The sequence below is a fragment of the Carettochelys insculpta genome, chromosome 16 (assembly GCF_033958435.1).
Source record: "Carettochelys insculpta isolate YL-2023 chromosome 16, ASM3395843v1, whole genome shotgun sequence".
Taxonomy (NCBI): Eukaryota; Metazoa; Chordata; order Testudines; family Carettochelyidae; genus Carettochelys; species Carettochelys insculpta.
The window spans coordinates 26,044,045-26,065,648 of NC_134152.1; the positions used below are offsets into that span (position 1 = coordinate 26,044,045).

At 41.4% G+C, this 21,604-nt stretch overlaps 1 protein-coding gene across 2 annotated transcripts in view; it reads left to right on the forward strand.

The window, feature by feature from the left end:
* Positions 1–565: 565 nt before the first annotated feature.
* The window catches only part of DNAAF5 (dynein axonemal assembly factor 5), a 48,193-nt gene continuing 27,154 nt past the window's right edge, over positions 566–21,604 (forward strand). For both annotated transcript variants that reach the window (XM_075011029.1, XM_075011030.1), the window contains exons 1-6: positions 566–1,147; positions 3,088–3,272; positions 7,704–7,828; positions 8,285–8,400; positions 18,205–18,437; positions 21,104–21,316. In XM_075011029.1, coding sequence (XP_074867130.1) covers positions 595–1,147; positions 3,088–3,272; positions 7,704–7,828; positions 8,285–8,400; positions 18,205–18,437; positions 21,104–21,316 — 1,425 coding nt within the window. In that variant the 5' untranslated portion in view covers positions 566–594. The remainder of the gene's footprint in view (positions 1,148–3,087; positions 3,273–7,703; positions 7,829–8,284; positions 8,401–18,204; positions 18,438–21,103; positions 21,317–21,604) is intronic.

Here is a 21,604-nt window from a genome sequence, read left to right on the forward strand (position 1 = left end):
CAATCTAATTCTTGACCTTCCCCCCCTCACCCCTCCACTCTCTGATTTGCTCACCTTGATTATCTTTTTCTGATTTGTCCTCCTTGCTTACTGTTTTTGGCTCTCTGTGCCTTAAACATTGAGTCTGTTCTGGTCTGGCTATGGTCTGAAGAAGTGGGTCTGTCCCACAAAAGCTCACCTAATAAACCATTTTGCTAGTCTTTAAAGTGCTACTTGATGCTTTTTGTTTTCACACTGCAAACACTGTTAGTGCTAGCAAACACATGGGGAAACTGCGGTAGAGAAGCTGCAGAATGGCTTGCTTAAGGTCCCATGGGAATTAACCCCAGCAGTGCTTTTTAACCACGGCCTCCTGCTCCCTTCATAACCCCTCTAGCACTCTCGAACCCTCTCTTACAGCACTAGAGTGGCTTGCTGGGCGAGACCCCCTCCCTGCATACAGTGTCGCTGTCCGGCAGCGACTCCTGTCAATAAAGTTTCTTGGATGTTGAAACTGCCGTAAAGCGTTTGTTTACGGCCGTGAAAGAGGTCGCGAGGGGAGCAGAGTCCTTAGTAACGGGCCGCAGCGGGCGGCCTCCCTAGCGACGATCCGGCATGGCCGAGGATGGGGCTCTGGGTGACCAACGGCGGGCGGCGGAGGTGGCCAAGGGGCTGGGCCGGCACCTGAGCGGCCTGCAGGAGCCCGGCCGGGATGCGCGGGTGCGGGCGCTGCGGGCCATCCGGGCCGAGGTGCAGGAGCGGCCGCTCTCGGCCCCGGTGGTGCAGGAAGTCTTCGCCAAGCAGCTGCTGCGGCCACTGGTGCGGTGCCTGGTGGCGGACCCGGCCGAGCGCTGCCGGGAACTGGCCGTCCAGCTCACCTGCCACTGCCTGAGCCACGGCTCTCGGCCGGCCGAGGCCCTCCCTTGTCTGCTTCCGGCCCTGGCCCAGCGCCTCTGTGCGCCGCAGGGGCAGATACACGAGCCTTGCGAGGAGCTGCGCCTCGCACTGGTCCAGCTCTTGGGCCTCCTGCTGGAACTCTGCGGTGCCGCCCTGGCCCCTTACCTGTCCGAGGTCGTCCGCATCCTTCAGGCCACTCTCCTCGACCCCTATCCCGAGGTCAAGCGTGAGAGCTGCCGGTGTGCAACTGCCAGCGCCCGGGCTATGCCAGGTGGGACCTAGGGAAAGTGCAGGTGCACAGGGTCCTGTGCTCGGGCCTGGCGAGAGCGATGGTGGGGAAAGATGGGGAGGAAGAGGGATCTGCAGGAGCAGTCACTGGCCCTGAGGATAAAGAGGGTAGAACTCAGGGTGGGAGGCACTTGACTGGTGGGGGGCGGGGGGCAGATACATGGACCATGCAGAATAGTAACAGAGAGGGAGCTGTGCTAGTCTTTATACTGTCAAAACAAAAAAAGCAGTCAAGTAGCACTTTAAAGACAAAATGATTTATTAGGTGAGCTTTCGTGGGACAGACCCACTTTTTCAGACCACAGCCACACCAAAACAGACTCAATATTTAAGGCACAGAGAACTAAAAACAGTAATCAAGGTGGACAAATCAGGAAAAAAAATGATCAAGGTGAGCAAATTAGAGAGTAGAGGGGTAGAAGGTGGGGCGGGAAGTCAAGAATTAGATTAAGCCAAGTATGCAAATGAGCCCCTATAGTAACTCAGAAAATTCCCATCCCGGTTCAAACCAGGTGTTAATATGTCAAATTTGAATATAAAATACAGTTTGACAGTCTCTCTTTCAAGAATGGCATGACAATTTTTCTTCAGTAACACGCAATCTCTTAAGTCATTAACAGAATGGCCGATTCCTACAGACAACCCTCCCAACTTTATGAGGATTCTCGTCAACAGCCACAGTCTATACCGCAGGAACACCAGTCCTAGAACTCTTCTTTGCAACAAAGCCTGCTGCCAGCTTTGTCCACATATCTTTTCTGGAGACACCATCACTGGACCTAACCAGGTTATTCACAGAATCATGGGCACATTCTCCTGTTCCTCAACTAACATCATATATGCCATCATGTGCCAACAATGCCCACATGCTTTGTATATTGGACAGACTTCAAATTCCCTTAGACAAAGAGTTAATGGGCACAAAACAGACATAAAAACACTCCAGATCCATAAACCTGTTAGCTGGCATTTTAATGGAGTGGGCCATTTTGTTAATGACTTGAGTTTGCGTGTTACTGAAGAAAAAATTTCACACCACTCTTGAAAGAGAGACTGCCAAACTGTCTTTTATATTCACATTCGGCACATTAACGCGTTTGAACCGAGATGGGAATTTTCTGAGTCACTATAGGGGCTCGTTTGCATACTTGGCTTAATCTAATTCTTGACCTCCCTTCCCCCTTCTACACCGCTACTCTCTAATTTTGCTCACCTTGATCACTTTTTTTCTGATATGTCCACCTTGATTACTGTTTTTGGTTCTCTGTGCCTTAAATATTGAGTCTGTTCTGGTGTGGCTGTGGTCTGAAGAAGTGGGTCTGGCCCACGAAAGCTCACCAAATAAATTTTTTTGTTACTCTTTAACGTGCTACTTGACTGCTTTTTTGTTTTGATGAACCATGCAGTGCTGCTGTAGTCATCCTAACTGGTAGTAAGGAGTAGATGGCAGGGTAATGGGAATGTGATTGGAATTAGAGGGAATAAACTGGAATAAGAGGGGAGTTCTGGGATGGTCATGGGCAGTGTTCCCTGTAGGCTGTGTGCTTGTGCAGCTGTCCAGAATAGATACAGGTGCCACCCAGCTGATTAGCAGAGTGCTCAGAGTTTGCAGCATCTGATTCTAGTGGTGGTGGCGCATCTGCACATGCTTTAGTGCACATAAAATTTATTCTGCACGTAGATGGAAAAAAGTAGAGGGAACATTGGTCCTGGGCCTGAGTTGATAGTAGCAATGCAAATATGCTGCTATCCCAGTCTAACACCGTATGCCAAGAGAGGTCATATATAAATATAAACACAGTGATATAAATTAGATCTATGTGCAGAATGTGGTATGTGAATGCAAGGTGATATTTACACAAGATCTGCTATGTGCATACATATAAAGGCAGAGCTGAGCTTTCTCTTTTTCTCCCGTTACAGAACATTTTCATATGCAGTCAGAATTATTGATAAAACCCTTAATGCAAATGATTTCACACCAGCACTTTAGAGTCCGTGTTGCTGTGATTCAGGCAACAGGAACGGTGCTACAGTTTGGCAATGGAAAGTCTGTGGATGATGTTCTCTCTCATCTGGCTCAGCGACTTTTTGATGAGATTCCTCAGGTAACTCTATTTTGTCTAGATTTTGCACCATCTTCAGGAATATATTTTAGTGATTAAAAAATAATATAATAAAATATGTTAACAAAACTAGTTAAATTGTATTTGTATCTTCATAAAGATTATCAGATTCAGAAGAATTAAAGTGTTTATAAGGTGAGTAAAATTACTGTACAAAGTTGACCAAGTAAAAATTGGCCCCCAAGGCAAGATTGTAGAAAATGAGAGAGAATGATGTATACTTGTCCTACTCGCCCTTTTGAGGGAATGGCTTGTGTTCTAGTTTCAGAAGTTCTGGATTGTGTTTCAGGCTGTACTACCCCTTTTTATGTAACTTTGGAGAAGTCTCTTAGGGCCAGATTTTTATGGGAGTTTGCTGCTTAAATACTTCTAAAATCTGGTCCTTTAGCTCTTTGTCCCCCAGTAATGTGTGTATAATTGAAGTGAACTCTTAGTTTTGTTTTATGAACATCTCTCCAGGGGCTGACAAAAACCTTTGTAAAATCAAAGAGATTTGCAATAATCCTTGAGCACAATGGTTTTGATAGATAGGAAGTAGGAATCTGAAGACCAGATAAATTAGAAAATCTAAACTGTTGGTTGACAGAGCTGAGTAATAGTGTTTATGTTTTCCCTGCTGTCTTAGGGCTTGATACACCAAGGGACTGACTGAGCACACTGGCCTGATCCAGCAAAATGCTTTTGTACGCTTTTCAAAGGGACATTATCAAGGGCCCAAAAGCAAGCTATCCCGCTGCTTAGGAAAGAGAGAAAATATGGCAAAAGACCGCCTTGGCTTAACCAGGAGATCTTGCATGATCTCAAAACAAAAAAGGAATCGTATAAAGAATGGAAACAAGGACAAATTACAAAAGATGAATATAGGCAAACAACACAAGAATGCAGGAGCAAGATTAGAAGGGCTAAGGCACCAAATGAGCTCAAACTAGCTACAGGCGTAAAGGGAAACAAGAGGGCTTTTTATAAATATATTAGAAACAAGAGGAAGACCAGGGACAGGGTAGGGCCATTGCTCAGTGAGGAGGGAGAAACAGTAACAGGGAACTTGGAAATGGCAGAGATGCTTCATGACTTCTTTGTTTCAGTCTTCACTGAGAAGTGTGATGAAGGAATGCCCAACATAGTGAATGCTAGTGGGAAAGGGGTAGGGTTAGAAGTTGAAATAAAAAAAGAACAAATTAAAAATCACTTAGGAAAATTAGATGTCTGCAAGTCACCAGGGCCTGATGAAATGCATCCTAGAATACTCAAGGAGCTGATAGAGGAGGTATCTGAGCCTTTATCTATCATCTTTGGAAAATCATGGGAAACAGGAGAGATTCCAGAAGACTGGGAAAGGGCACATATAGTGCTCATCTATAAAAAGGGGAATAAGAATAACCCAGGAAACTACAGGCCAGTCAGCTTAACTTCAGTGCTAGGAAAGATAATGGAGCGGGTAATTAAAGAAATCATCTACAAGCACTTGGAAGGTGATAGGAAACAGCCAGCACGGATTTGTAAAGAACAAATCATGTCAAACTAATCTGATAGCTTTCTTTGATAGGATAATGAGCCTTGTGGATAGGGGAGAAGCGGTAGATGTGGTATACCTAGACTTTAGTAAAGCATTTTGTATGGTCTTGCATGATATTCTTATCAATAAACTAGGCAAATACATTTTAGATGAGGCTACTAAAAAGTGGGTGCATAACTGGCTAGATAACCCTACCCAGAGAGTAGTTATTAATGGTTCTCAATCCTGCTGGAAAAGTATAACAAGTGGGGTTCCGCAGGGGTCTGTGTTAGGACCGGTTCTGTTCAATATCTTCATCAATGATTTAGATATTGGCACATAAAGTACGCTTATTAAGTTTGCAGATGATACCAAGCTGGGAGGGGTTGCAACTGCTTTGGAGGATAGGGTCATAATTCAAAATGATCTGGAGAAATTGGATAAATGGTCTGAGGTAAACAGGATGAAGTTCAATAAGGACAAATGCAAAGTGCTCCACTTGGGAAGGAACAATCAGTTTCACACATACAGAATGGGGAGGGACTGTCTAGGAACAACGACAGCAGAAAGGGATCTAGGAGTTATAGTGGACCACAAGCTAAATATGAGTCAACAGTGTGATGCTGTTGCAAAAAAAGCAAACATGATTCTGGGATGCATTAACAGGTGTGTTGTGAACAAGACACGAGAAGTCATTCTTCCACTCTACTCCGCACTGGTTAGGCCTCAGCTGGAGTATTGTGTCCAGTTCTGGGCACCGCAGTTCAAGAAAGATGTGGAGAAATTAGAGAGGGTCCAGAAAAGAGCGACAAGAATGATTAAAGGTATAAAGAATGTGACCTATGAAGAAAGACTGAAAGAACTGGGCTTGTTTAGTTTGGAAAAGAGAAGATTGAGAGGAGACAGGATAGCTGTTTTCAGGTATCTAAAAGGGTGTCATAAGGAGGAGGGAGAAAACTTGTTCTTCTTGGCCTCTGAGGATAGAACAAGAGGAATGGGTTTAAACTGCAGCAAGGGAGGTTTAGGTTGGACATTAGGAAAAAGTTCCTAACTGTCAGGGTGGTCAAACAGTGGAATAAATTGCCAAGGGAGGTTGTGGACTCTCCATCGTTGGAGATATTTAAGAACAGGTTAGATAGATGTCTATCAGGGATGGTTTAGACAGTACTTGGTCCTGCCATTGGGGTAGGGGGCTGGACTCGATGGCCTCTTAAGGTCCCTTCCAGTCCTAGTGTTCTATGATTCTATGTTTAAGTATATGATTGGTTCCATTGACTTTTAATAGAATTATTCATATACATAAAGTTAAGTATAATAAACCCTCGAGTTATGCAAGGGTTGTGTTCCTGCTACCCCTGTGTAACTAGAGTTTTCTTGCAAGTCACGGGGAGCTGGGAACCAAGCTGTAGCTTGGAGGAGCTGGGAAACTGACCAGCCCACCAGGCTGAGTTTGCCAGTCCTGCCAGTGCAGGGGAGCTGGGAACTGGGCTGCCACTTGGTTCCCACTCCCTGGCACTTGTGGGAACTGTGAAGCTGACCAGCTCATGGCTGATCAGTTTCCTGGGTCCCGCCAGTGCAGGGGAGCTGGGAACCAAGCTGCCACTTAGTTCCTGGCTCCCAGCCACTTGCGTGACCCAGGAAACTGAGCAGCTCGTGGATGGTCAGCTTCCTTGTTCCTGCAAGTGGGGAGCAGGGAACCAGGCTAAGAGCCTTCTCTCTCCCTTGCCCCAGCTGCGCAGCTGTCAGACAGCCATGCAGTTGGGGGAAGGGAGGGAGAAGGCTTCAGCTGCAGGGGCTCCCTGCCCCACAGCTGGGGACTCTGTGGCTGGCTCTCTACTCCAGCTGTGGGGCTGTAGAGTCTCCCCACCCCCCAACAGCCCTGCCCCACCCAACATAAATGCACGATATGTGCATATCTTGGGGATTACTGTACACCCTTAAGTACTTACTAGATAGAGCCAGTTAGCAGGATTGAGTGCTATGAAGAATGTTATCTCAGAGTCGGGGAACACAAGAATTTTAGATTAAATGGATTTTCATAAAATCTATATTTTTATCATATCGACATCACATGTTGGTAAGCTTTAAGAGCCTTGCTTAAGATATACTATATAAATAAAGAATATTATTTTTAAAAATATTGTATTAGCGAATACCATGCTTTTACCTCATTCCGTAATGTACTCCCTCTGAGAACAACAGTGACTTAGGATGAGTCAGACTTTGTCAGCTATTTAAATGGAAATACTATATGTTGGTGCTCTCCTTCAGAGAATGAACAGCTAAGATAATGATGTTCAGTACATGTAGGCAGTCTACTACAGGTTGGACCTCTCTGGTCTGGCAACATCTATGGTACAGATGGACTATAGATGTTGCTGGACTAAAGAGCCCCGAACCTGATAGTCTTGGCATCTGGAAGCAGGGCTGGCCAGGGATCTGGCAGTATGGAGAGCCATCAGCAGGGGCTGGAAGTATAGTATTAGCTGGGGGGTTGGCGTCTGGGGCCAGCAGCAGAGCTCAATGTTTGGAGCATAGCTGGAGCTGGTGGCATGGTCTGGAGGGGTGCTTGGAAGCTGAGAGCCTACCCCCACATCCTCCAGAAGAGCCTTGAGACCGGCCCCATACTGACTTACCATGGTCTGGCAAACTCTTTCATTTGAGACCAGTCATGTCCCGAGGGTCCCGGATCAGGGAGTTACAGCCTGTTCTGGAGTTTGCCTGATTTTTCTTTTCCTCAATGCTTATTTGCCTTATATGAAACTTCATTATTTATATTATTGTTTTTGTAAATATATTTGATAAATGACTCTTGTTGACCCTTTGCTAAAGTTTACTCTAAGAATTTTGTGTGCAATTCTTTTCATGTTATGGAACAGTAGCAAAATTTGCAGTGTGTTGCTTTTCTCACTTCCTAGGTTCGGCAAGCTGTTACAAGTGTTGTTGGAGAATGGCTATTGCATCTGCGGGATAGATACTCTTACTTTCACAAGTTGATTCCCTTGTTACTCAGCAGCTTTACTGATGAAATGCCTGAGAACAAGTAAGCAGAATAAATGATTCAGTTTTTGTAGATAACTTGTATTAAAGTACTTTTATACTCAGATACCTTGTATGAGTTCAAGAAAATATGCTGGTTTTTTTATTTTATTTGCTTACTTCTACATACAGTTCTTCAGTAATTGTTTGTAAGTGCTTCATTCAAATGCATGTGATTATAACAGGTGTTGAAGAGCTTGTATTCTTCTTTTTCCCACCCAAGCTAGTTGAGATTCACACTATTTCTGTAAAGCTTCAGCTTGGTATTTAAAAACAAACCTTTCTAGCCATTGCAGCTACACAAATGTAGCTGAAATTAGCATTTGTCCACATGTATTCAAAGAGTTCATCCAGCTCAATGTAGGGTGGCTTCTTATTTTCTAGCTGTCTCATATAAACATGCTTTTGTTTTGTATGTATGTAAAGGTGGTGGTTCAGACACTTTGATTTTACACTTTAGGCAACTGGCTGTGAGTTATTGGAAGAGAATAGGCTTGCAATGGGAAAAAGAAAATGAAGAAGACATTAAGGATAAGCTTGACTTTTATTCAGCACCAGCTCATTATCCTGAAGGAGGTAAGTATTTCAGAAAAGCATTCAGGGCTCAGGACAACTGGTTCTAGTAGCTCCACTTCAATAGCTATATATATATTGTGGCAAGGCTCGCCTCACCCCTAGCCCTCTGTTTAGTCCACTACCCCACAGCCAGGATACCGTTGCCCTTCTTGAGATAGGGGGTGGGGGGAGCCCGGGCCCCACAGACTCCTTTTAGGTTCCGGCCCAGGAACCCTCTGTGGCTGCTAGCAGTGGAGGAGGGCTCCCCTCACTATAAACACCGCTGCTCTTCCCTGGGCCACTTCCCCAGACGATTCCTCCCCATCGTACCTCCTCTAGGTCATGGCAGTGGCAGCAGCAATACTTTCTCCCTCCTGGTTTGGCTCTTCCTGTGTGATCAGTCTGCTTGGCCTTGCACTGGATCTCAGGGCCTCCTGGGCAGGGCCTTAGCCCCTTGCAGCTGAGCACTCCTCTCCTCTGGTGCTTCTAGAGAAGCCCCTTTTTTCTCCTCTCCTCTATCACCTCTTCCATCACTTTCCTCTCCTCCTGTCCTAGTGGGCAAAGAGTTCTTTTAAAAGCAGGCTTAAGTGGGACCAGTTGACTCCAACTGACCCAAGACAGCTTCCTTCCCAGCTGCTCAAACTCTGCTCATTTGCCAGCCCTGCATTTCTCCTTGTACTCACCCCCTGCCAGCCTTACCCTGTCACACATAAAAGAGACTAAGAAAATAGAAAAAGAGGATGTGAAAAACAGGTACTTGCAGACAGTTGAGAAAGTCAGACTTGTCTATGGGACAGATCTGATGAGGTGCTGAGTGTCCTCTGCTCCTATTAAGTCAAATAGGGGCTGAAGGCACTTAGACTTCAGCTCTGCATATTCATTTGATTAAGAGTAAAATTTTCAGAAGGTGTTCAGTCTTGGGTTTAAGGAGAGCATTTATTTCAGTTGTGAAATTCCCATTGACTTCAATGGAAGAAGAGTTAAGCCTACACTGAATGTGCCAGTTCTGTACGGTCTTTATAGTTGCATGTTTAGAGATAGGTTTCATAAGTTTTCAACAGAAGTTATTTTTCCTTTTTGCACAGTAAGAAATATGTAAGAAAAATTTTCCATGGAGCCTCAAATAAAATACAAACACAACAAAACCACATTACTTTATTTGTATTTGGTTGAAATTCACAGGTTATGCAGACTTTAAAAAAGAAATTCCAACAGTTTCTTCTATATTCTGTTTTGATGCAAAACTCATTTTTTGGTCGAGTGTTCTATTGCATATCTGTAACATTCTTTTCATATTTCTTAAATTTAAGATCTGTTGGTCTACGAAGACCAGTCACATGTAGTGAAAACTAAATCATAAAATTATAAACTATGTCCATGAGCTAGGGATGTGACTCCCTTCCTTAGGTACACATACTTGCAGGGATGATTGGTGAAGAAGTATGTAGGGAGATTGAGGGGGCTAGCCTTGTGACCCTCCTTCCGGCACCACCTGGGAGCGGCTGGTTTAGTGTCACCTCCACACCAGACCTCACCCCTTCCCCACATCCCATCCCATCCCATCCCATCCCTTTTCTGCCATGCCCTGCTTCTTCCTTCCTCTTCTGTCTCCTTCCCCTCAGCCCCCCCAAAAATAAGATGTTTCCTCCAGTGATGTGGCCCCGGAGACTAGCAGTGGTCTTGTGCCTGCAGCAGTGTTCTCCTCCCATGTACTGATCAGCAGTGTCAAGGGGGTGCGGATCAACACATAGTCACTCCCCAGTTGCCAGCTTCATTGCTCCACTCCCTGTCAGTGAATGCAGAGGGGTGGTCCTGCTCGTCTCCCGAGTGCTGCACCAGCAGCAGGAGAGCAGAGTGATGTTGTTCCACTTCCCTCTGTGGTTGGGGATGAATGCAGGGACAGAGGGAGAGGGCACCAGAACTCCGCACTAGACCCCTGGCCTGCTGAGAGTCTCTGGTCCGTGGCATGCGGGGGAACATGGCCCCTCGACCCAGCTCACCTGTCACCAGTGCATACTTGTGCTAGATATGTGAATGCTATCATGAGCAAAAATAGCAGTGTTGTTATAGCAATAATGGTGGTGAAGGCATGGGTGAGCTGTGCCAAGTACATACCCACTTGTTTGCTGTGGGTTTAAACTCAGCGTGGCTCATGCTTGCTCTCTGCTGCCACTACTCATGCTACTGCAACTGCTCCGCTATTTATATTTATGTTATCTCTCATCAAGCTAGTGTTAGTATGTATACATGAGCAGGGGAGTCACATCTTTAACTCATAATACCGACACAGCCATATAGCTGTCTTTATTTTTGTAGCTGTTATGGGCTGTTGTATTCTGTTTTCCACATTATCCACAATATAAATTTACCCAACACAGCTGCAGTCTTTTTACCATTGTCCTTGACTGTGATACTAAAATGACTCTTTGATGAGTCTTAAAGTAACAGAGAGATAGCCGTGTTAGTCTATAGTCTATCAACACAAAAATATTCTATATTCTATCAAAACACAGATGAGTCTGTGTGTCAGGCAGTTAATCTGGTTTATTAAATATACATTCTTGCTTTGAATTTTATTATCTGAACCAAATATGCGCTCTACATGAAGTAGTTTTCAGACTTGTCAATCTGTATGGTAAGTGCCTCAACCACCGCTCTGGTTTGCAGATATAAGGTGGGTCTGCCATTCATCGCAGACAACTTTTCCAATGTAACAAATACAAATTGTACAGGAGGAGGTAAGAAAATGCAACAAATACTAATCCTGATGTATTTGAGCATTTCCAGTATTCTAATTCTCGCATGATCCTCCAGACAAGAGTCCATCTGACTGGTCACTAGATGTTATTTCAGTAACAGCTATGAAAATATAAAGTTGGGTCTTGTTTGCTAAATGAAAGGTATTTCCCTTTCTGCGTAGAAGAGGGTTCAGAGACATACTGAATTCTGCCTTGGCAATTTCTACTTCCTAATGCTCTGCATTTGTCTCCTGCCCTTGTACTTTCTACTGCTATTTATCTGTTCAGACCCAGGATTTCTATTCTAATTAGTTACCATAATCAATTCTTTAATCATTTGTAGGGATCTCTTTTATCTTCTCCTCTGTTCCACATTTCTTAATCAGTCTCCAGAATTTTGGATCCCTCATTTTCCCTGAACTGGAGGAGGAGGAATCTGTGGAGACTATTTCACAAATATTATTCATTACTACTACTTTAACCCTGCAGTCATTGGAAGAACACACCCAGACTCTCAGAAAGATGAGGCAATACCTGAAAATGAGAATACGTATGTAAACTGTATTGTCAAGCTTAAAATAAACAAAACCAAGGTTGTGCTTCACTAATAAGGAGATTTATGTGTTTGTGAAATGTAATTGGGGAATATCTACACCTCAGGAGTCCTATTTTTCCACCTGAGTCAAACCATGTTCTCTTATTATCACAAATAAAAGTAGATGATGAGGGATATAGGGCTAAATTTGTGATACCTTTACTTGTGTTTGGTAGTACTGGTTGAACCTATCTAGTCCAGCACCTTTGGGACCTGACCAGTGCTGAACGAGAGAATTTGCCAAACTATGGGAGGTCAATATTGTCGGCAGCATTATCAATGCTTCCACTGCTTACTGGGCTATTAGAAGACATGTAGGGGGTAAGCTAGGCTATGTCTACACTAGCTCCCACCTTTTGAAAGGGGGATGCTAATGAGACACTTTGAGATATGCCAATGAGGCAAATTCCTGAATATGCAGTGCCTCATTAGCATGATGACGGACACAGCAATTAAAAAATGCTGCTTTCAAATCGCGTGCGCCACCTCTATAGACAGGGGCCTTTCAAAAGGACCCCCATCTACACGGACCGCACACAATTTGAAAGCGGCACTTTCGAATCACCGCAGCTGTCATTATGCTAATAAGGTGCTTCATATTCATTGCAACACCTCATTAGCATACCCCAAAGCCTCTTATTAGCATCCCCCTTTCGAAGGGCGGCTAGTGTAAACATAGCCTTAGAGCTAAATAACAGCACAAAATACCAAGAGCCAAGACCGGTGACTTGTAAACAAAGTTTAAGGGACTACAGAAAACTTGGCCACATCCAAGTGGTTGTCTGGCAGACTAGAATCATGCTATATTACAGATGCTGCCAGATGAGAGCATTCTGGATTAGAGAGGGTCAACCTGTATTGTACCCTGAAAATAGTCCCATTTATCTCAGTGGGACTTCCAAAAAAATAATTTTTTACTCTTTGAGAAAGAGGCTATGACAGTTTAGCCCAGAATAATTGAAGAGAGTGAGTTAGGACTCATTAGCATTTGCAATCACCAACTGAGGTGGTGGTTTGTCTAATTTTAAATCTGCTTTCTTCAAAAATGCTTAAATAGATTTAAGAAGAAAGTGAATAAAAAGTTCCACTTTAGAAAAGGAGTGAAATCATATTGCAATCTTCTCCACTCTGTTTTAAAGCACAGACCATGTGGGGAGTAGGAGTAGAGATGAGAATGAAAGGTGGGGAAATGGGAGACCCTGAGACATTAAATCCTTCCTGAACAGTGAGACTGAGATATAGTATTTGTGGGATAGCATAAATCACTCAAAGGAATGTAATGGAGGAAAAGCTTATTTCACTGTTGTATTTAACTTCTAAGTAGCTGTAAAGTCAGGCAGCAGATGGGAAGAAAATGGAAGCAGTTAGGGGAAATTACCTCTTTTATTTTCCAGGGAAAACTAAGTTCAACAAAAGCTAAACACTTATTTGCCCCATATTATTTATTGGTAGCTTCAACATTTATGTAGTAGCATGAATCTTGCTTCCTTGATTGTTTTTAAATTGAATGTTTAAAATTATGCATATGGATGTTGGTGAGAGAGGATTAAAGAGGGTAATTTATTGATCGCCACATGCAGATTTACCTAAGTAAAAAGCTCCCTGGGTGGGAAGAAACAAGATCATGCCTGACTTGTCCCTACCTGAAATCACATCACAGAATCCCCAGCAGCAAAATCCTTTCCATGACAGTGGGTTCCGGAGTCCTTTCTCTTTTGAAATTCTGTTTTTGTTAAAAATGTTTTACTTGGTAATGCTTGAGTGAAAGGGGGAGTACTTCATAATGGACACTGACTTGACTGAACAGTTCAGCTTTCAAGGCAGTCAAATTTATCTTTTTTTCTTTGTATTTTTAGTCTCTTGTGATATAATTTATAATATTAGCTTTGGGACATGTAAATGGCATAGCATGCTTTTGCTTCCTCTAAAGAGAAATATTTGTGGTGAGTCACAGGCTGTTCATATTAATAGATGGTCAGCCTTATGACTTTTTTCTATAATTGCCCATCATGCTTATTTTTCCTTTGTAAAGATAATGGTAGGTTTTTAAAAATATCAGTGATGAAGGTTGATGGACATCTTTGCCCTTTCCATGAATGTTTTGGTGGCTAATCGGAATGCAAAAGAGCACTTTAAAGCAGTCTTCCTAGTTATGAAATAATGCTGCTGTTTGTTACCCAGATTAAAATGTGAGTATGACAGGGGAAGGTTTAATAATAAAAACAAAAATAACAGAAACTAGTATGACTTGTCCCAGTTGAATTCCAAGTCATTTTAACTCACCTTAAGAAAGCAGAATTGTCATGGAAAGGAAATACTTTCTCCTCATTGTTATAGTTATTTGTGGTATGGTATTGCCTGAGGTCCTAGTTGAGACAAGAGCCCTATGTCATTAGGATCTTTACAAACACATTGTAAGGTTACAATATAAACATACAAGATATACAAAAGGTGGGTGACAGGCTGTGCTGTACCCTTTGACAAGTGGGGAACTGAGACACAGAAAGTAAGTGACCTGTCCCAGCTCATATAAGCAGTCTGGAACTTCCTTACAATTCCGAATGAAGGGGCTGCCATGAGCATGAGAAATAATCATACCTCTGAAAGGTATACTTGCTTCATGAAGTCTGTATTTGAGTCTCCATGGAGTAATCTACGTTCAGTTATTGCACCTCTTTTCAGGGATCAGAAAAAAGAACTGTGACTAGACACATGGGCTGCCTACTCTTTCTGTTTCCAAAAGCCTGATGAGACTGACTGATTAATTTTCTTGCTTGCTCTCTTATTAAAGCCTTTATGTTGATTTTTATACGGGCCATGATTTTTCAGAGTTATTACATGTTATCTCCATTTATCAATAGTCAGAAATGTTTTTCAGAGCTGAAATGAATAGTGTTCATCAGCTTCTGTTTTTTTTTTCCCCACCTCATCTGCATTTTCTTTAACACTGAATTCCAAAATCACTTTTCCTGGAAACTTTAAGTGAACCTGAGGTTATTACATTTTACTTCAAAAGCATTAAAAGCATATTAATTTTTTTTTCTTTTTTTATCCCATGGTAAACCTCAGCAATGTATCTCTGGAATGGATCCCTTTACACTACTCAGTTCCTCTGATATGTTGATAGTTTTTGCTTGAGGAATATAGGAATTCCCTGAAAAAAAGAAGGTGCTATTTCAGGAAGCATTACAGCCACTAGAGAGCTCACAGAGTCTGCACCAAACTCTTGGACCAGGTCATATTGTTTCAGGAAATAATGTCCTCCCGTACCAGTTACTACATTTTCACGAGTGATTTATATTATAGGAAGGGTGGCAACACATCTTTAAAATACCAAGATCAGTGAAGATGCACCTTCAAAAATTGGTACTAAGAGCAGTTCAGTATTGTCACTGTTTGTATCACTGGCACTATTTTCAGGACATTCATTGGTGTCCATTTTTGTGTTCTATTTACCTAGACTATTTTCAGAAGAGGTGTAGATGCAGGCATCTCCTATAAATTAATACATATAATCACGAATATGTGTTACAGTGTCTTATGAGTGAGATTGATGTGGGAACAACAACGCTAATCAGTTTTAATGTTCCTACCGTGAGAGATAAAATACACCACAGGAGAGCATCTTGGTGCTCCATATTAAGTAAACAATGATTTTGTTAGTATTTAAATACATTGTTTTTGAATATGTTTCTAGTGGCATTATTTTAATGGGTGTTACCACTGGTAGGAAGTTGGGCTGCTTCTTGAGCCAGTCTTTGCTCCAGAGCGGTGTGAGATAATGTTCTGATCAAAATTAAACGTGCTTTTCAGTGTTGGGCAACGCCCTCAACTTTTCCCAGTTGCATCTGTTTTTTTATTAATTTAGGTGCTCAAGTTCTGTATTTAGGACTTCAGTGAAAAGATTAATAGGTAATTGCAGTGCATTCTGAGGAAATTACGTAGTAATTTTGTACTTCAGTCCTAAGCAGTTAATAATCAAGATTCCTTCCTGTCATTTACCTTTATTGCCAAATTGCATCTGATAGTGTCTCAGTTATTCATGATAGCAGAAAAATGACTCTACTGAGTCTTACTTGTCTTGAAACAAGCTTAGGAATTCATGGTGTCCTGTTGCAAGTTTTGTATTTATGTGTGCCTACATATGCATTATATTTCAGTTTCTTGTATTTTAATTTTTTATTTTATTTTTTTGTAATTCTATTTTTACACTTGGTTATATTTGCTTTGTTTTTAAAACATTTTAAAAGTTCCAGGAGAGTGAGTGATTCTTTGTACATCTGTATTTCATCATCTAGAATTCCTTCTTCTTTTGGGCTATAATGCATTTTCCTTACCCATTCTTTTGTACTTATAAGCTAATGAACCTGACACCTCAGCCTTACTGTGCTTTGATCTAATGGTGACAGACGCTGCAGGTGGGAATAGGGGGGCAGTGAAAGCTGCCCTAATATTCAATGCCATCTTAACAGCTGAATGGCTTGCCAGTGAGCAACCATTGCCTTGGGATGCAGGTGCAAACATTTCATAGTAAAGGGAATCCGTTGTTTGACAGCAAGTAGCTACAGGGATAAAATGTCTGCATTTGAATGTCTGAAATGAAGGAACAATTGAAAAGGAATGGTCAGAATCCTTTAAAGAAAATCTTCTGCCTCAGGTCAAACAGAGTGGTACTCCATATTTGTTTTCTCAAGCATATTTCTTCATTTGACCTTTGCCATTCATTGTCAATTCTTGTAATTCTAAGTGCTCTCTTCCATACACATAATAAGCAATAATCAAGTAGTGTCTTTGTGTTTTAAAGAATTTTATTTTAAAAGGCACTTCATAGACATTTTTATAAACCCTTTTTACCTTGTCACATTTCACTCTTTTTATACCCAGTGCTATTTACCTTAGATCAGAATTTATTTTTATTTGTAGCCACGCAAGCAGATTGAGTGCAGGAGTGGGAGCAGGAGGAATGTCCTGTGACAAATGAAAAATTTATTTTAGGGAATTTACAGACATGATTACAATGTCAATGAGTATGGGGTACATGAAGGCACATTGACCAACTCCTGCTTTGTTGTGACACCCTGAAAAGAACAATGTTCCTTTTTTGAAACTTGTGTGTGAACGTTATAAACACTGCTGTGTTTTAAGATTTTGGTTAAGAGTGAGCAACTTTCATTAGCATATCTCAGAGGAAATAATTTCATTTTTCTTACAATTATGCAAATGTCATTGAAAATGTTTTCAAGTATGACTATATCTGCATAGTCTTGCATCTAAACTGCTGGTCTAGCAAAAAGGTGACATCTCATACACCAGGCTCCTTTAGGCTATGTCTACACAGCAGAGCTATTTTGGGATGCCTCGGGAATATACAAGGCCTTAGTATTGAGAAACTCTGTGCAAATGTAGTGTTTTAATGCAAATTTTATGTCCTAATACCATTTTCTTAGTTTCTGGTTTTCACATCCTCCACCTGAGACTGTTATTCTTGGCTAGTAACCTGTTGATCTAGTTTTTAAAACTGGCTAGATAAAAATGAAATCCTTTCCATTAGAGAATATGAAGGACACTGGGTGCTTAGTTATCATTAATGTTTCTCATGTTGTTTCAAAGTCTTCTGAGTGCTGTTTGCTGTCTCAGATTGTTTGAGAGCCACAGTCACCACTACGTTTATTTTGAAAAAGTCCAACTTTTTAATTTTTTATTTGTTAGCTTGCTTCAGTTTGATTTTTAAAATTAGACCATTCGGTCTCTCACATTATAACAGTACAAAGGAGATTGTATGCTTGTATGAAATTGGTTAATCTATATGTGCCATGTTGCGTGATATACTTCTTGTTTTTCTTTCTCTCTCTCCTTTATCTATAAATTAAATAAATAAATAAATAAAGCATGTAATGTAAGTACCAACTTTCCAATCAAGTAAGCCAGGGTAGGGCTATAAAAAAGGAGAGCCCATCAGTGAGAAAATTACCTGCACCTTCACAGGTATGGGGTAGTCACAGCTGTCCTTGGCTGCAGATTGGCTGCAAATGGCAATGGGAGCAGTGGGAAGCAGCGGCAAACAGTAGCCCATGGCAAACAAGAGCTGTGATTGCCTGGTACCTGTGGAGGCACAGGTAAATATAGAGGTGGTGGCCTGCTAGGGACTAATCCTGGCATACCAGCTCCAGTCCATTGTCTGATGTTTGCCCACCCCAATACAAGCACTTTGAGCTCTACTAATGAACATTGCTATATAAAGCCTGGATGGTATTAGTATTATTTGTCAAATAACTACATTTTCAAAGTGTTAAATGGAGTTTTTTGTGGTGCAGTACTATTAAAGTCAACGGACATCTTACAGATAAAAACATGTGGTGCTTTGAATCTTGTATTTCACATAGAAGCAGAGCAGACATTTTTGTTATGAATTGACACTGTTAACCTTTTCTAAAATTTTCTGCTGAAGTATTTATAGTGTGTTTGCTGAACTTTTTTTTTTCTATTCCCTAGTGGTTCGACCAGAATTGGGTTGTCGGGAGCTTGTTACAAGAAACCTCTCCAAAATTCTTCCAGGTCTCTGTCATGATGTAACAGACTGGGTTGAAGGCACAAGAATAAAAGCATCTCAGCTTCTTTTTATATTGTTGCTCCATGCAGAGGATCACATTACACAGCACATGGAGCTACTGCTTAGAACTTTGTACCGAGTATGCTTAGATGAAGAGAGTAATGTGGTTAGAAATGTAAGTGTGCCTTTTTTAGATATTTACAATACCCTAAACAGAGATCTAATCTTAAACACAGTAAAAGCTCAGTTGTTTGGTACCTGGATAAACCAGCACATTGTGTTAACTAGCATGCCATGGACAGACAGCTGTCATAAAACCAATTATCTGGCTGGGGCCAGTGGCCCTGCTCCATTATCCAGCACCCCAACTCCACTATCTAGCATCCCCAGTTTCCTGGGGGTGCTGAATAATAGAGATTTTACTGTAGTCTTGAGTTTGTTCTGTATGGAGCTACTGCCTTCAGTTCTGGTGAAGTCCCAGAAAGGAGAGGGAATATAATATATGGAGATACATATCTCATATGACCTTGGGAGGTCATTGAGTCCAGTCCCCTGCCCTCTAGGCAGGACCAAGCACCATTTCTACCAGATTTTTTTTTAAATCTATTTGTCCTGGCCCCCTAAATGGCCTCCTCAAGGACTGAGCTCACAGTGTTGGGTTTAGCAGGCCAGCACTCAAACCACTGAGCTACTTCTCTGCCTCTCACTGCTCAATATTGTGTCTTCATGGCTAAAATTGAACTATCTTTAATGAATTGTAAATAAATGTAGAATATTATTTCACTTATCATGTTGGGAAAAGCACATAAACAACTAACATGAGTGAACTTGGGGCCCATCATTCCTCTTCCCTCTCATTTTTCAAAGTCCTAAAATCATGAAAGGCCACCTCACTCTTTTCAAAGAATATGAAATAATAATGTTGCCGTTTCCACTGGTTAAGAGTGCTTTGAATCTCATTTCTTTTTCACAAAATATTTAAAATAAATATTGTTGTGGGAAAAGATGTGAGTGATTCTATTGTTGAACTCAGTGGAAGTTTTGTCAGAATAACCATATATGATTGTGACACCCAATAGTTCTAAATGTTTTTAAAGAGGATGTTAAACATCTGTGGATTTTGTGTATTTGTTAAAATAAATTTACTTTTGTATTATTGGTGTGAAGGCCAAAACTGAGACAATTCAAATAGTTTTCACCTCTTATGCCAACCAAGTAAAGCATTAACAGCCTCTTAAAAATCATAAGCAGTGTATTTAAGTGTAAATGCTTTGGGGCAACAAATTCCGTTTTAAAAATATGTGTAGTTCATGGGCTTTCTAGTTAATTTCACTTGTTATCTCAGTGCAAAATCCAATCATACATTAAGGTATGTTTTTTCATATGATAACCATAATCTGTGTTCAGATACATCAGTTATACAAGTGCTTCCTTCCTACTGTTGTGTTTAGACAAGAAATAGAACACTTTTTCTAATAGATTTAATCCAGTGCACTAAAATTATATAATGCTTACTGATTTTTATCAAAAGGCAAAACTCTCATAGATTATCAGCTGCTGTTAGATTTACAAAATAATTAAATCTAATTTACCGGAGGGAATTCAGAATATTTTTTTCCTTTTTTTTAATATTAAGAACAGAATCTCATTCCTGTTTATTTCTTTTCAATGTCACTGGAGTGCATGAGAAGAAAGTTGTAACAAAAGGTTCCATTGCCAGTTTCCAATTGTTGTTACTTTAAAAAACTGATAGAATAGATTTCACGTATATTGGTTGCAGATACTCCAGGCAATGTCAACAAAGTTGGTTTTCCAAATCAAGCTTCTGTATGGGTTGATTCTATTAGTTAAGCCAGATGGAATATGGATCCCATCTCTTCCTTATTTTCCTCCACACTCTCTGTGTGCCTTCTTTTTTCATCCATGTGCAGAATAAATTATATGCACCAAGGCACGAGCAGATGTGAGTCACCAGTAGAAACATATGCTGTGGGCGCAGTGGACGTTCTGCTAATCAGCTGCATGGCATTTGAATTTCTCTCGGGTGCCTGCCCAAGCACTCTGCTTCTATGAAATGCTGTCCATCAGCCATAATTTGCACCATTCCAGGTTACGGGATTCTAAAGGTATATCTACACTGCAGTTAAATAAACATCCATGATTGTCCTTTGTCAGTTGACTTGGGCTCATTGCTGGGCTGTTAAGTTGCAGTGTGCATGTCCAGGCTGGTGCTGGATTCTGGGCTGTGGGACTCAAAGGGATGTATAGTAGTTGGCAAACCAGCTAGCTTCAGGAATGAAAGATTGACCACAGCAGGGTAGTACACATTGCCATCACTAGGCTGCCATATATACTTGAGTCCTCTGCATGCCAGAGAGGGATACAATGTTGCTCTTCTAAAATGCAGTTTTAGAAATAGGGACTGTAACAAAACAGAGAGTACCCTTTTTTGTGAGGATGGAGGATATGTCTCAGAACAGTTTTGGCAGAAGCAGAGAGGACCTTCAACCAGGAAATCTGGGACATCTGCTGACCCTAAGCTAGAGCTCTGTTACATTGAAAGTTACATACTTTATTTTGTGCTTTACAACTTTCTCATGAAAATTTGAGTCTGACACTGAGAAGATGTGCTTGCATGCCTTATTATGAGCTTTCTGAACACGTGCCAAGAAATTTTTTCATGCATGCAGTCGTTATTGAGTGAGTAGAAAGGCCTATAAGCCAGTTGCTGAAGTATTTAAAAAAACAGCTGGAATCATAAAAAAACAAAGGGCCAAAACACGATGAATGGTCTTTGTGTTTTCAGAATAATCCTCAAATTATATTTATTCTCTTTTACAGTGTGTGAAAGCAGCAGAGTTGATTGGAACATTTGTTAACCCTAAGGTATCACTGAAATTACTCGTGTCAGCCCTTGAAAAAACACCTATGCCTTCTCATCTCATGATTCTTGCTGCAGTGATCCGAGGTTGCCCAAGACAAGCCTTAATGCCTCATTTATCTCATCTTGCCAGCACACTCTCTGAACCTGAGATCTGTCAGCGATCTGAAGCGGTAAGGATGAATTGGAAAATCCAAAACAGCCCAGGACTTAGACCACTGGTTCTCAGGCTTTAAGTCTTAGTATACCACTTTTAAAAGCCAAGGCTGATTGGCAAACCACGTTTGTTATTTTTAAGTGTATTTTATAATATATTCTTATTGTCATACTAAACTTCAAAGCCACCTGGTTGCAACCCAGACATCATAATTTGTGAACCACTGAGTTAGCTTGTACCTCACCTTAATATAACTTTATTACCTGCAAAACTGAGTGCAAAATTTTCTGATGGACTGCCATGT